This window comes from Polyodon spathula, chromosome 18 (genome assembly GCF_017654505.1).
Source record: "Polyodon spathula isolate WHYD16114869_AA chromosome 18, ASM1765450v1, whole genome shotgun sequence".
NCBI classification, from domain to species: Eukaryota; Metazoa; Chordata; class Actinopteri; order Acipenseriformes; family Polyodontidae; genus Polyodon; species Polyodon spathula.
Window position 1 is genome coordinate 35,162,152 of NC_054551.1, and position 16,291 is coordinate 35,178,442.

Sequence of the window (16,291 nt, forward strand, 5' to 3'; positions counted from 1 at the left end):
GTGCTTTTTATTGTTCCCTGCTTTATGAGAACTGAATTTGAAGTAAAAGGCGGGGATGCTGTTCGGTATTAGAATTATTAAAGAGATAGCAATGCATTTGTGAATAACGCTTAGAACACCTGCCCTGAATGACAAATCAGATAAACTCAGAAATGTGGGCAGGGCTGCATATAAAGACATGCCTTCTATTTAGACATGCTTTCAGACATGCAGATAACCAACTTGGTCCAAAGATCGTGCCCCTACTTCGCCAAAACCAATACTACTCTATGCATTGTTGTCTTTTATCTTGATTAAACTTGTAGTGTTGCCTCGGGTTTAGCCTGCTTGTCTGTGCTCTCTGGCTTTTCTGTTCCGTACCACATCGTCGATCGTTACCGCTGTGTTACCTGTTTGACAATGAGGGTAGTAATCCTTACAATAGCAATGACTTAGAGCAGCCTTTTGAAAAGGGCTTTGAAACAGACTTTAAAGTTAGACGTGTAAAAAGTTGTCAGGATGTTAACAATGAAAAGAAAGGTTAGAGGCACGTTGTTTAAACACTTGTAGCAACACGTGACGTGTAGCGCTGTGTTTTTCAGAACCCCGCTACTTACTCATTACTCTAACCCAGAAACTAGCTAAACCTTGCGATGCCCGCCACTCATGCATTGGGGGTATCCCAAAACTGTTCTAAAAAATAATGTTCATTTATTTAGCATACCTTCTGTTGTTGTTATTCTTTTTTAAATGTTGGCTTCCAAAATATGTGCAGTAAAACTGTAATAGTGAGCTCATTTAGTAAATACGGCAGTGTGCACATGTATTAGAACACCCCATTGCTTCTGTAGTTCAGCAGTGTGCACATGTATTAGAGCACCCCATTGCTTCTGTAGTTCAGCAGTGTGCACATGTATTAGACACCCCATTGCTTCTGTAGTTCAGCAGTGTGCACATGTATTAGAACACCCCATTGCTTCTGTAGTTCAGCAGTGTGCACATGTATTAGAGCACCCCATTGCTTCTGTAGTTCAGCAGTGTGCACATGTATTAGAACACCCCATTGCTTCTGTAGTTCAGCAGTGTGCACATGTATTAGAACACCCCATTGCTTCTGTAGTTCAGCAGTGTGCACATGTATTAGAGCACCCCATTGCTTCTGTAGTTCAGCAGTGTGCACATGTATTAGAGCACCCCATTGCTTCTGTAGTTCAGCAGTGTGCACATGTATTAGAGCACCCCATTGCTTCTGTAGTTCAGCAGTGTGCACATGTATTAGAGCACCCCATTGCTTCTGTAGTTCAGCAGTGTGCACATGTATTAGAGCACCCCATTGCTTCTGTAGTTCAGCAGTGTGCACATGTATTAGAGCACCCCATTGCTTCTGTAGTTCAGCAGTGTGCACATGTATTAGAGCACCCCATTGCTTCTGTAGTTCAGCAGTGTGCACATGTATTAGAGCACCCCATTGCTTCTGTAGTTCAGCAGTGTGCACATGTATTAGAGCACCCCATTGCTTCTGTAGTTCAGCAGTGTGCACATGTATTAGAGCACCCCATTGCTTCTGTAGTTCAGCAGTGTGCACATGTATTAGAGCACCCCATTGCTTCTGTAGTTCAGCAGTGTGCACATGTATTAGAGCACCCCATTGCTTCTGTAGTTCAGCAGTGTGCACATGTATTAGAGCACCCCATTGCTTCTGTAGTTCAGCAGTGTGCACATGTATTAGAGCACCCCATTGCTTCTGTAGTTCAGCAGTGTGCACATGTATTAGAGCACCCCATTGCTTCTGTAGTTCAGCAGTGTGCACATGTATTAGAGCACCCCATTGCTTCTGTAGTTCAGCAGTGTGCACATGTATTAGAGCACCCCATTGCTTCTGTAGTTCAGCAGTGTGCACATGTATTAGAGCACCCCATTGCTTCTGTAGTTCAGCAGTGTGCACATGTATTAGAGCACCCCATTGCTTCTGTAGTTCAGCAGTGTGCACATGTATTAGAGCACCCCATTGCTTCTGTAGTTCAGCAGTGTGCACATGTATTAGAGCACCCCATTGCTTCTGTAGTTCAGCAGTGTGCACATGTATTAGAGCACCCCATTGCTTCTGTAGTTCAGCAGTGTGCACATGTATTAGAGCACCCCATTGCTTCTGTAGTTCAGCAGTGTGCACATGTATTAGAGCACCCCATTGCTTCTGTAGTTCAGCAGTGTGCACATGTATTAGAGCACCCCATTGCTTCTGTAGTTCAGCAGTGTGCACATGTATTAGAGCACCCCATTGCTTCTGTAGTTCAGCAGTGTGCACATGTATTAGAACACCCCATTGCTTCTGTAGTTCAGCAGTGTGCACATGTATTACAACACCCCATTGCTTCTGTAGTTCAGCAGTGTGCACATGTATTAGAACACCCCATTGCTTCTGTAGTTCAGCAGTGTGCACATGTATTAGAGCACCCCATTGCTTCTGTAGTTCAGCAGTGTGCACATGTATTAGAGCACCCCATTGCTTCTGTAGTTCAGCAGTGTGCACATGTATTAGAACACCCCATTGCTTCTGTACTTTTGATTGGTTATGCATATGAAATCAAACCACTGGAACTGAAAAGCTTGGAAAAATGTCAAAATAGGCAAATTAGTGCAATTAATTTAAAATAAGCGAAAAGGAACACATCGAATGTATGGTACTTTTTAGAAGTTGTTTAAGATGCCTAATTAAAGCACAAAGTGCACTAACATTTTTACACGAGTCCCTATTGTTTGTATTAGATTATCTAAAAATGTGCATATTACTATATATGTAATAACATATGTAATTCATATCTGTAATTAGGGCCAGACACTCATACACTACCTGGCAAACTCACCCTGTCCACTAGGGGGAGCCATGTGGATCGATGCTGTTTACCTTATGGGCTGAGAGTGTGTGAGGTTTATAATAGTTAACCTTAGCCTTTGAAACATTAACTGGATTTAATTATACAGGATCTTAAATTCAGTGCACCAAGGATTTGTTTTGTAAGAAAGCTGTGCGGTCGCAGGTTTTTGTCCTGGGCCAGGGATGGGCTCTTTCAGTTCAGGTTTTTGTCCTGGGCCAGGGATGGGCTCTTTCAGTTCAGGTTTTTGTCCTGGACCAGGGATGGGCTCTTTCAGTTCAGGTTTTTGTCCTGGGCCAGGGATGGGCTCTTTCAGTTCAGGTTTTTGTCCTGGGCCAGGGATGGGCTCTTTCAGTTCAGGTTTTTGTCCTGGGCCAGGGATGGGCTCTTTCAGTTCAGGTTTTTGTCCTGGGCCAGGGATGGGCTCTTTCAGTTCAGTTTTTTGTCCTGGGCCAGGGATGGGCTCTTTCAGTTCAGGTTTTTGTCCTGGGCCAGGGATGGGCTCTTTCAGTTCAGGTTTTTGTCCTGGGCCAGGGATGGGCTCTTTCAGTTCAGGTTTTTGTCCTGGGCCAGGGATGGGCTCTTTCAGTTCAGGTTTTTTGTCCTGGGCCAGGGATGGGCTCTTTCAGTTCAGGTTTTTGTCCTGGGCCAGGGATGGGCTCTTTCAGTTCAGGTTTTTGTCCTGGGCCAGGGATGGGCTCTTTCAGTTCAGGTTTTTGTCCTGGGCCAGGGATGGGCTCTTTCAGTTCAGGTTTTTGTCCTGGGCCAGGGATGGGCTCTTTCAGTTCAGGTTTTTGTCCTGGGCCAGGGATGGGCTCTTTCAGTTCAGGTTTTTGTCCTGGGCCAGGGATGGGCTCTTTCAGTTCAGGTTTTTGTCCTGGGCCAGGGATTTTATTTTGGGTATAGACATCATCCTGTGTGTGTAACAGGGCAGAGGCTGGATGTGAACTGGCGACCCCGGTCACTGCAAGCAAGCGTCTTAATCACTATGCAAAAGAGACAGGCTCTTCTGTATTCATGCCTTTAGAGCTTTCAACCTTATCTCATCTCACCGACAAGAGGGAGGGGGACAGAATCCGTAACAGCAGCGCATCATACAACACTGCCCGTTAACAAGCAAAATAGTTCTAAAAACTTCTTTTTAATAGTATTTCATAAGTATGATCTTCATTTATTTTTTTGTGTGGAAGATAAGCAGGTATTTATTTATAAGGTATGAAATAGGCAATTATTTTCCCCTCTACTTGATGTTCACGTTAATCATCGGCATACAAACCAAAACAGTATACTTGGAAAACTAGCAACAGGCAATTAGTTGAAGGAGGAGGGGGCGTTTTAACAGCTCAGGGAAAACTAAATGATCACTACTCTGTATAACTTAGAAAGGTGAAGAATACAAGACAGCTCAGGCTCTGTCTAACGCCTGCTTTGTTTGCTTCGTTGAATGGACAGAACACAATGATCATTCCAGTGGAAAGCACGTCCTGCTTCCCAGTGTCCTGCTAGTCCTTCTGATCCATACTAAGAGGAGTATATGTCCTCATTTTCCATGGCTTAAAAACAGAATCCTTTCAAAAATAATAGCAGTATCTACCATTTACAGCCAAGGAAGCAGTGGTGTAGTCGAGCGGGAATGCTCCGGAACGCTGTGCTGTTTTCATAGGCAGCAGTGGTGTAGTCGAGCGGGAATGCTCTGGAACGCTGTGCTGTTTTCATAGGCAGCAGTGGTGTAGTCGAGCGGGAATGCTCTGGAACGCTGTGCTGTTTTCATAGGCAGCAGTGGTGTAGTCGAGCGGGAATGCTCTGGAACGTTGTGCTGTTTTCATAGGCAGCAGTGGTGTAGTCGAGCGGGAATGCTCTGGAACGCTGTGCTGTTTTCATAGGCAGCAGTGGTGTAGTCGAGCGGGAATGCTCTGGAACGCTGTGCTGTTTTCATAGGCAGCAGTGGTGTAGTCGAGCGGGAATGCTCTGGAACGCTGTGCTGTTTTCATAGGCAGCAGTGGTGTAGTCGAGCGGGAATGCTCTGGAACGCTGTGCTGTTTTCATAGGCAGCAGTGGTGTAGTCGAGCGGGAATGCTCTGGAACGCTGTGCTGTTTTCATAGGCAGCAGTGGTGTAGTCGAGCGGGAATGCTCTGGAACGCTGTGCTGTTTTCATAGGCAGCAGTGGTGTAGTCGAGCGGGAATGCTCTGGAACGCTGTGCTGTTTTCATAGGCAGCAGTGGTGTAGTCGAGCGGGAATGCTCTGGAACGCTGTGCTGTTTTCATAGGCAGCAGTGGTGTAGTCGAGCGGGAATGCTCTGGAACGCTGTGCTGTTTTCATAGGCAGCAGTGGTGTAGTCGAGCGGGAATGCTCTGGAACGCTGTGCTGTTTTCATAGGCAGCAGTGGTGTAGTCGAGCGGGAATGCTCTGGAACGCTGTGCTGTTTTCATAGGCAGCAGTGGTGTAGTCGAGCGGGAATGCTCTGGAACGCTGTGCTGTTTTCATAGGCAGCAGTGGTGTAGTCGAGCGGGAATGCTCTGGAACGCTGTGCTGTTTTCATAGGCAGCAGTGGTGTAGTCGAGCGGGAATGCTCTGGAACGCTGTGCTGTTTTCATAGGCAGCAGTGGTGTAGTCGAGCGGGAATGCTCTGGAACGCTGTGCTGTTTTCATAGGCAGCAGTGGTGTAGTCGAGCGGGAATGCTCTGGAACGCTGTGCTGTTTTCATAGGCAGCAGTGGTGTAGTCGAGCGGGAATGCTCTGGAACGCTGTGCTGTTTTCATAGGCAGCAGTGGTGTAGTCGAGCGGGAATGCTCTGGAACGCTGTGCTGTTTTCATAGGCAGCAGTGGTGTAGTCGAGCGGGAATGCTCTGGAACGCTGTGCTGTTTTCATAGGCAGCAGTGGTGTAGTCGAGCGGGAATGCTCTGGAACGCTGTGCTGTTTTCATAGGCAGCAGTGGTGTAGTCGAGCGGGAATGCTCTGGAACGCTGTGCTGTTTTCATAGGCAGCAGTGGTGTAGTCGAGCGGGAATGCTCTGGAACGCTGTGCTGTTTTCATAGGCAGCAGTGGTGTAGTCGAGCGGGAATGCTCTGGAACGCTGTGCTGTTTTCATAGGCAGCAGTGGTGTAGTCGAGCGGGAATGCTCTGGAACGCTGTGCTGTTTTCATAGGCAGCAGTGGTGTAGTCGAGCGGGAATGCTCTGGAACGCTGTGCTGTTTTCATAGGCAGCAGTGGTGTAGTCGAGCGGGAGCTCTGGAACGCTGTGCTGTTTTCATAGGCAGCAGTGGTGTAGTCGAGCGGGAATGCTCTGGAACGCTGTGCTGTTTTCATAGGCAGCAGTGGTGTAGTCGAGCGGGAATGCTCTGGAACGCTGTGCTGTTTTCATAGGCAGCAGTGGTGTAGTCGAGCGGGAATGCTCTGGAACGCTGTGCTGTTTTCATAGGCAGCAGTGGTGTAGTCGAGCGGGAATGCTCTGGAACGCTGTGCTGTTTTCATAGGCAGCAGTGGTGTAGTCGAGCGGGAATGCTCTGGAACGCTGTGCTGTTTTCATAGGCAGCAGTGGTGTAGTCGAGCGGGAATGCTCTGGAACGCTGTGCTGTTTTCATAGGCAGCAGTGGTGTAGTCGAGCGGGAATGCTCTGGAACGCTGTGCTGTTTTCATAGGCAGCAGTGGTGTAGTCGAGCGGGAATGCTCTGGAACGCTGTGCTGTTTTCATAGGCAGCAGTGGTGTAGTCGAGCGGGAATGCTCTGGAACGCTGTGCTGTTTTCATAGGCAGCAGTGGTGTAGTCGAGCGGGAATGCTCTGGAACGCTGTGCTGTTTTCATAGGCAGCAGTGGTGTAGTCGAGCGGGAATGCTCTGGAACGCTGTGCTGTTTTCATAGGCAGCAGTGGTGTAGTCGAGCGGGAATGCTCTGGAACGCTGTGCTGTTTTCATAGGCAGCAGTGGTGTAGTCGAGCGGGAATGCTCTGGAACGCTGTGCTGTTTTCATAGGCAGCAGTGGTGTAGTCGAGCGGGAATGCTCTGGAACGCTGTGCTGTTTTCATAGGCAGCAGTGGTGTAGTCGAGCGGGAATGCTCTGGAACGCTGTGCTGTTTTCATAGGCAGCAGTGGTGTAGTCGAGCGGGAATGCTCTGGAACGCTGTGCTGTTTTCATAGGCAGCAGTGGTGTAGTCGAGCGGGAATGCTCTGGAACGCTGTGCTGTTTTCATAGGCAGCAGTGGTGTAGTCGAGCGGGAATGCTCTGGAACGCTGTGCTGTTTTCATAGGCAGCAGTGGTGTAGTCGAGCGGGAATGCTCTGGAACGCTGTGCTGTTTTCATAGGCAGCAGTGGTGTAGTCGAGCGGGAATGCTCTGGAACGCTGTGCTGTTTTCATAGGCAGCAGTGGTGTAGTCGAGCGGGAATGCTCTGGAACGCTGTGCTGTTTTCATAGGCAGCAGTGGTGTAGTCGAGCGGGAATGCTCTGGAACGCTGTGCTGTTTTCATAGGCAGCAGTGGTGTAGTCGAGCGGGAATGCTCTGGAACGCTGTGCTGTTTTCATAGGCAGCAGTGGTGTAGTCGAGCGGGAATGCTCTGGAACGCTGTGCTGTTTTCATAGGCAGCAGTGGTGTAGTCGAGCGGGAATGCTCTGGAACGCTGTGCTGTTTTCATAGGCAGCAGTGGTGTAGTCGAGCGGGAATGCTCTGGAACGCTGTGCTGTTTTCATAGGCAGCAGTGGTGTAGTCGAGCGGGAATGCTCTGGAACGCTGTGCTGTTTTCATAGGCAGCAGTGGTGTAGTCGAGCGGGAATGCTCTGGAACGCTGTGCTGTTTTCATAGGCAGCAGTGGTGTAGTCGAGCGGGAATGCTCTGGAACGCTGTGCTGTTTTCATAGGCAGCAGTGGTGTAGTCGAGCGGGAATGCTCTGGAACGCTGTGCTGTTTTCATAGGCAGCAGTGGTGTAGTCGAGCGGGAATGCTCTGGAACGCTGTGCTGTTTTCATAGGCAGCAGTGGTGTAGTCGAGCGGGAATGCTCTGGAACGCTGTGCTGTTTTCATAGGCAGCAGTGGTGTAGTCGAGCGGGAATGCTCTGGAACGCTGTGCTGTTTTCATAGGCAGCAGTGGTGTAGTCGAGCGGGAATGCTCTGGAACGCTGTGCTGTTTTCATAGGCAGCAGTGGTGTAGTCGAGCGGGAATGCTCTGGAACGCTGTGCTGTTTTCATAGGCAGCAGTGGTGTAGTCGAGCGGGAATGCTCTGGAACGCTGTGCTGTTTTCATAGGCAGCAGTGGTGTAGTCGAGCGGGAATGCTCTGGAACGCTGTGCTGTTTTCATAGGCAGCAGTGGTGTAGTCGAGCGGGAATGCTCTGGAACGCTGTGCTGTTTTCATAGGCAGCAGTGGTGTAGTCGAGCGGGAATGCTCTGGAACGCTGTGCTGTTTTCATAGGCAGCAGTGGTGTAGTCGAGCGGGAATGCTCTGGAACGCTGTGCTGTTTTCATAGGCAGCAGTGGTGTAGTCGAGCGGGAATGCTCTGGAACGCTGTGCTGTTTTCATAGGCAGCAGTGGTGTAGTCGAGCGGGAATGCTCTGGAACGCTGTGCTGTTTTCATAGGCAGCAGTGGTGTAGTCGAGCGGGAATGCTCTGGAACGCTGTGCTGTTTTCATAGGCAGCAGTGGTGTAGTCGAGCGGGAATGCTCTGGAACGCTGTGCTGTTTTCATAGGCAGCAGTGGTGTAGTCGAGCGGGAATGCTCTGGAACGCTGTGCTGTTTTCATAGGCAGCAGTGGTGTAGTCGAGCGGGAATGCTCTGGAACGCTGTGCTGTTTTCATAGGCAGCAGTGGTGTAGTCGAGCGGGAATGCTCTGGAACGCTGTGCTGTTTTCATAGGCAGCAGTGGTGTAGTCGAGCGGGAATGCTCTGGAACGCTGTGCTGTTTTCATAGGCAGCAGTGGTGTAGTCGAGCGGGAATGCTCTGGAACGCTGTGCTGTTTTCATAGGCAGCAGTGGTGTAGTCGAGCAGTGGTGTAGTTGCATAATAGGCATTCTAAGTCACGTGACTTACACATTTCCCGCGCAACTGTCTGATCCAGTCAGTAGTCCCTTTGATGCAATGAAAAGTGTTACGATTGTGGACACAAAGCCGCTGACACTCAGTAAAGCATTCTGACAAGATGGTGAAAGACACTTTGTGGAAATACTTGTAGAAATTAGATCAATGTATTACCTATTATATGTGTTTCAATATATAAATAATAAAATGATAATTTGTAAGCCTAGTTTAAGAAAATCTATATCTTAGTGGTGTTCCAATACTGTCAGATTTAGGCCTACACCACTGCATGGAAGCCCCATCAACTTTGATTAATTTCTCTCTCTCTCTCTTTTTTTTTATTATATATATATATGATGTCGTCCCCCCCCCCCCCCCCCCCTCTCTTCACAGTGTGGGGGCGCTGGTCGGCCTCTCCATCGCGGCGGTGGTGTTGCTGGCGTTTATCATCACAGTGTGTGTCCTCTGCTATCTCTTCATCTCCACCAAGCCCCACAGCAGACTTGACAATGGGCTTCCACTGCACACCCCGGGTAGGAAGAGCTGTGAATGTGCAGAGGAATAATGAGGACGCTGCACCACAAACATTATCTTCATGCCTCATTGGGTGCAAAGTATTTCTTCTTTTGAGTTTATGGGATATATCTAATTGATATCTAAATGAGTCTCGAGGCAAGTCTTGAGGATATAAACCACAGTTTTTAAGTCCCTGCTATTATAGGTAATATGGTAATGCACACCCTTATGGAACTTTCAGTTGGCTGTGTCGCAAAGTAAAGTTTCAGTGACAACCTAGCAACGTAACAGACTCCACGCATTTTAGATTTAGATTTTAGATGGCTTCACATTCTGTACACAGCTGTTTTCTATGATTCTCTCAGTCCATTACTGGCATTGTGAACTAAACAAAATGTTTTCACTGACTTCTGACCATATCAATAATACACAGCACATGCTTTTTCATATATCCATTTCAGTTCATGTTTACAAACTTTTCAATCAGAGATGGCATTCCCCTTACTTTAGGTTATTGCTTATGTAGTTGACATTAATTTTGCTGCAAAAGATAGAACATGTTATTACATAGTTTACAATTGCAGCATGATTGTTCGAGTCTATATACAGTTGCAGGCCGCTTTTGTATTACATTTGCAGGTGTTGTTAAACTTGCATGTTCAGGAATGGCTTTGAACAGTTATGGAATAATTGTGTTTGTCTGGGAGGCGTGGGCGATCCTGTTTGTTGCTGATAGAGTTTGATTGTGTTTGTCTGGGAGACGTGGTCGATCTTGTTTGTTGCTGATAGAGTTTGATTGTGTTTGTCTGGGAGACGTGGTCGATCGTGTTTGTTGCTGATAGAATTTGATTGTGTTTGTCTGGGAGGCGTGGTCAATCCTGTTTGTTGCTGATAGAGTTTGATTGTGTTTGTCTGGGAGACGTGGTCGATCGTGTTTGTTGCTGATAGAGTTTGATTGTGTTTGTCTGGGAGACGTGGTCAGTCGTGTTTGTTGCTGATAGAGTTTGATTGTGTTTGTCTGGGAGGCGTGGTCGATCGTGTTTGTTGCTGATAGAGTTTGATTATGTTTGTCTGAGAGACGTGGTCAGTCGTGTTTGTTGCTGATAGAATTTGATTGTGTTTGTCTGGGAGGCGTGGTCGATCCTGTTTGTTGCTGATAGAGTTTGATTATGTTTGTCTGGGAGACGTGGTCGATCTTGTTTGTTGCTGATAGAGTTTGATTGTGTTTGTCTGGGAGACGTGGTCGATCGTGTTTGTTGCTGATAGAGTTTGATTGTGTTTGTCTGGGAGACGTGGTCGATCGTGTTTGTTGCTGATAGAATTTGATTGTGTTTGTCTGGGAGGCGTGGTCAATCCTGTTTGTTGCTGATAGAGTTTGATTGTGTTTGTCTGGGAGGCGTGGTCGATCGTGTTTGTTGCTGATAGAGTTTGATTATGTTTGTCTGGGAGGCGTGGTCGATCCTGTCTGTTGCTGATAGAATTTGATTGGCTACATCCTCTTGATTATACAGGCTGGCAAATCCATTCTGAATAACAAACACAGATTTTCAACTTGCGGGACAGGGAGGGAATAGGCATGCACTAGATCTGCACACTGAGGTAGTACAGTTCAGAAATCATAGGCATGCACTCGATCTGCACACTGAGGTAGTACAGTTCAGAAATCATAGGCATGCACTCGATCTGCACACTGAGGTAGTACAGTTCAGAAATCATAGGCATGCACTCGATCTGCACACTGAGGTAGTACAGTTCAGAAATCATAGGCATGCACTCGATCTGCACACTGAGGTAGTACAGTTCAGAAATCATAGGCATGCACTCGATCTGCACACTGAGGTAGTACAGTTCAGAAATCATAGGCATGCACTAGATCTGCACACTGAGGTAGTACAGCTCAGAAATCATAGGCATGCACTAGATCTGCACACTGAGGTAGTACAGCTCAGAAATCATAGGCATGCACTAGATCTGCACACTGAGGCAGTCCAGTTCAGAAATCATAGGCATGCACCAGATCTGCACACTGAGGTAGTACAGCTTAGAAATCATAAGCATGCACTAGATCTGCACACTGAACACTATTAAATATTTCAGCAAAAGAGAATTAGCTAAAATACCAAATTTATGCAAAAATATAAAGCATCAGTATACAGCAGTACAGGGCAGAAGTGCTAGACAAACAGTGCAGGAGTGCAAAAGCTTCTGTCAATTCAAGCCCATCCTCAGTGCACAGAAATGGCTCATTCCTGGATATTGTAACAGTGTTTTTAATAAAGGGATTACCGGGCATGCTTAATGACTAATAACCTCTCATTAGCATTATAACATTCTTTGTTTGCTTTCCTCTGGTTCATTTCAGCTGTAGATCTGAACGCTGTGGAAGGGCCGAGTCACTGTAACGCGGTGGGGGGGCCGACAGGGATCCAGAAGCAGTTTATGAGCCGTAAGCTGGACTGCACCAATCAGCCACCGGACCACGACCGCCTCTTCCAGAGGTGCTTCACAGCAACGGTCACCACCATCAACATAGAGGGGCCATCTTAAAACTGTCCAGTGCTTTCCACTGCGCGGATCACACTTTCACATTTCAAGATACTGCTGCAGGGTCAATCCGCTTTCGTCTCTTTGATCTGGAAACAAATAAGATTTACGCAGTTTCTAAAGACGCCCCTTACTGGTCTCATACTGGGATAAAAATCCAGCTTCTTATTCATGGAGCCACAGGAATGGTAATCACAGCAATCCAGCTTTTGATAATTCAAGTACTTTTTAAAATATATTTATTGTTTTATTGTCAGGGTTTTGGTTCTGTATTAAGTGAATCCCATTGAACTTGATGTAAAGAATGCAAAATAAATAACAGGTCAGCTGCTGTACAGCATGCAAATTTACATGGCAGGTACTTAGCAATTGTGTTGGCATAAGTAATCATATTGTGGTATTGCAAAAATATTTGACACACAGACAATATACACAGTATTAGATATGGCAAGAGTGTGTATTTTGTATTTAAAATTTGTAATAGAGTGTAATATAGCACATCCTTTTCCAATGCCAGCCTGCAAGCTCTGTATAGGGTGCTAAGGGATGAGGAAGCGTCCTTGAAAGCAGTTTCATTTCTCTCATTGAATTTCCACAGGTTCTGTTTCCAAAGCAACGTGGAGACTCTTCTATTCATTCATTCATTCGGATTTTGGCAACAGTAATATCTTTTTTTTTTTAAAGCATTTAATAAAGACATTAAAAAAAACCACAATGGCTACTTTGTATATTTATTTATATGCCTTTGGGCTGCTGCAACTAATTAACTGTACAATTCTTAGTACAATTAGGCAAGTGCTTGAATCGGAAGCTAATTACTTACTTACTGTACCAACATCACTGAAAGAAGATCATTATTTTTTCACTTGAACTGGTGCTCTCCCAAAGGGAATGAGAGGACTGGCGTTTATATTTGACACAGTATTGCCTCTGTGCGCAGCTCGTCGTTCAGTGATAAGCACAGGCACAGTCATAGCCTTGAGGTTATAGTATTAGGAAGCACAGAAGAAATTCATCAGAAGAAAATGTCTGTGGGACAGCAGTATTTTATTTTAAGACGCTGTTGTGTTTTATGTGTAGAATCTCAACATGTGTTTGGTAACTGTATCGGGAATAATCATGATCAAACAGACCTCTTGCTAGCCACCTTGTTCTTTAATGCAGCGGCACTTTGATGGCATTCTCCCATGCATCACACTGACCAGGCGCAACCAGGATTCACATCGTATCGCACCTGACTGGAGGTTTGTTAAGCTGCCAGACGCATGCTGGAAGGATGGTACTTTGGCACATACTGGGGTAAGCTGATAGGATTCCTGATAAATAAGTCCCAGTGTGATCTAGCTATGTCTGCTTGGCATGTTTGTGTTGGCATCACTGCACGCCAAACCGAGCATGTTAATCTTAATTTAGGAAGAATCTGTCTGGTTAGATGAAAGACCTGTGCTGAGCTGAGGGGAAATTCAAAAGCAAAATGTAAGCTCTGTAAGACTGAGCCTCTCTGCGTTACCAGATTAAATCATCAATCAAACAGTTTTAATAAAGAATCTATCGCATTAGTTTCCTGACTGAAATCTGGATTAGCAATATGTGTATTAATGTCTCTAACACAAAACTGGCAACACCTTGTGCCTGTTGTACGAGTGGAGCTACCTGAAGATGAAGCATCTGAGTCTCAGTTTAGTCCAGCCACTACTGCAATAGCATCCTGCGAAATAAAGGGACAGGGAAAAGCAATGATTAGCACAGCAGTCTCAGCTTCATAACCTTAGCTATTGATTTCATGAAACAACTTGCATTCTCCTCATGATCCTGCACTGGGGACGCCTTGGTGAAAGCACAGATAAAACTGAACAACATCAACTCAGAACCTGTCCTTCTCTGTAGGAAACATCAGCAGAAAGCAGAGATAAGAAAAGGCACAAGGACTTTTATATTGACCCCTTAAGAAGAAGCTATTCAGAACCTGCCTAAATAATACAGAGAGGATTCTGAATAATACAGAGAGGATTCTGAATAATACAGAGATGATATAGAGAGGATTCTGAATAATACAGAGAGGATTCTGAATAATACAGAGAGTATTCTGAATAATACTGAGGATAATACAGAGATTCTGAATAATACAGAGAGGATTCTGAATAATACAGAGATGATATAGAGAGGATTCTGAATAATACAGAGAGATATAGAGAGGATAATACAGAGAGGATCTGAATAATACTGAGATAATACAGAGAGGATTCTGAATAATACAGAGAGGATTCTGAATAATACAGAGAGGATTCTGAATAATACAGAGAGGATTCTGAATAATACAGAGAGGATTCTGAATAATACAGAGAGGATTCTGAATAATACAGAGATGATATAGAGAGGATTCTGAATAATACAGTGAGGATTCTGGATAATACAGAGAGGATTCTGAATAATACAGAGAGGATTCTGAACAATACAGAGTGGATTCTGAATAATACAGAGAGGATTCTGAATAATACAGAGAAGATTCTGAATAGGAGGATGAAGGAGGATGCGTCACAGGGACTTATCACATATTGATTAAGGGAGTGTGGTCCTAACTCTGCTAGAACTCTATCTTAATCACATATTGACTGAGGGAGCGTGGTCCTAACTCTGCTAGAACTCTGTCTTAATCACATATTGATTGAGGGAGCGTGGTCCTAACTCTGCTAGAACTCTGTCTTAATCACATATTGATTGAGGGAGCGTGGTCCTAACTCTGCTAGAACTCTGTCTTAATCACATATTGATTGAGGGAGTGTGGTCCTAACTCTGCTAGAACTCTGTCTTAATCACATATTGATTGAGGGAGTGTGGTCCTAACTCTGCTAGAACTCTGTCTTAATCATGCACAACTGCAAGGAAAACAAGTTGAGAGGGGGTATATTTGTCCCCCATAAGCTTTAATAATAATAATAATAATAATAATAATAATAATAATAATAATAATAATAATAATAATATAATGATTGTGTGTTTTATTTTGGCCATTGCAGGGTGTGTCAGTATAGAAATCACATAAAATGTTGTTTATTACATGAGTAAATGAAATGGAATGATATCCATGACACTATGAAATAACGACACACTAAATACATGAAAATACTCAGACATTCTAGCAGTCTGCCTTTTTTACATATAATAAATCCATATTAAAAAGTAGCTCTGAGTGCAATCTTGTTTCTTAGGGGATTTATAATAAGTTAATAGTGTGTAACCTTTTGCACAGTTTCAGGAGACAGAATTGAGCATCTAATGATCTAGCAACAAACCACTGGAGATGTGGAGAGTTTTACCCTTGAATCTTACTGACTATAACACAAAGCATGCTGAAAATAAATCATTTTAGTATTGAAGTCAGGTAGCAATGAGGAGATTGCTCTGTAAGTGCTGGTTTGAAATGTTTACCCAGTGACCTTTTCCCTTTCCATTCCCAAATTAACTACATGTTAAAAATAATGAGACTAGGGTAAGCTATTTGGCAAGGTTTTTTTTGCTGGAGCATCTAATGTGCCTGGCAACATTGACAGAAAAAAAAGACACAGATGACCATTGTAATGAGATATCCAATCACTGCCTGGGCACAGATAGGGACTGACCAATGAAATCACAGTACTGACAGAAGTCCTAGGATTCATATGGAGTTTGAGTCCTCGCTATGATAATTGTTTTTGTATCCATTACATAAATAATACAAATTAACAAAATGGTTATAAACCAACAAAACCACAGCTCCAACTAATGACAGCTAACTAGTGTTAATTAGCTTAGGACTGCGTACTAAACAACTGTTAACGAACTATTCGATTTCTTTAATTATGTAAGCTTGGCTACAGTTGATCTCTGCTTCTTTCTTTTCTGTTTGTAAGAATGTTGTTGGACGCTGTACAAGGACATGGGTGTTTTCATATAGTCCTTTAATTCTAGTCATTATACCAGAGCTTTAGAATCCAGACTCAAACACAGGCAAATTCCTTTCTACAAGCTGCAGTATTCATTGTTGCCACTCGGGTTGGAATTTTAAAAGGATCACATTTAACATGAAATGAAAGCAGCTGGATGTTGGTCAACATCTAGAGATGTAATGGGGGGTCAAACATCAGCAATAGGTTTCTGTGCAGCTGAACACAGCCCTTTCTAGATGTAAAAATCTATTTACTCACTGCTCATTGAAGCTTTAATTTTTAAAAAGATTTAATTTTTCCCTTTCACTTGATAATTACCAATTTTATTACCAATTCCGTCTCACAAATTCCGTCTTCCCAAAAAAGTATTTTCCATCTGTATTGCTAATTCCCAGAACATTGTATATGCTCATGTTTGGACCGGGTGTATTCCAGCTTTGCAGAAGGAT

At 44.8% G+C, this 16,291-nt stretch overlaps 1 protein-coding gene across 1 annotated transcript in view; it reads left to right on the forward strand.

Annotated features, from left to right (window-relative positions):
• The window catches only part of LOC121294103 (protein shisa-like-2A), a 13,031-nt gene extending 413 nt beyond the window's left edge, over positions 1–12,618 (forward strand). Inside the window, exons 2-3 of the mRNA XM_041217670.1 lie at positions 9,250–9,389; positions 11,735–12,618. Of these exons, the coding sequence (XP_041073604.1) occupies positions 9,250–9,389; positions 11,735–11,919 (325 nt within the window). The 3' untranslated portion in view covers positions 11,920–12,618. The remainder of the gene's footprint in view (positions 1–9,249; positions 9,390–11,734) is intronic.
• Positions 12,619–16,291: the final 3,673 nt, after the last annotated feature.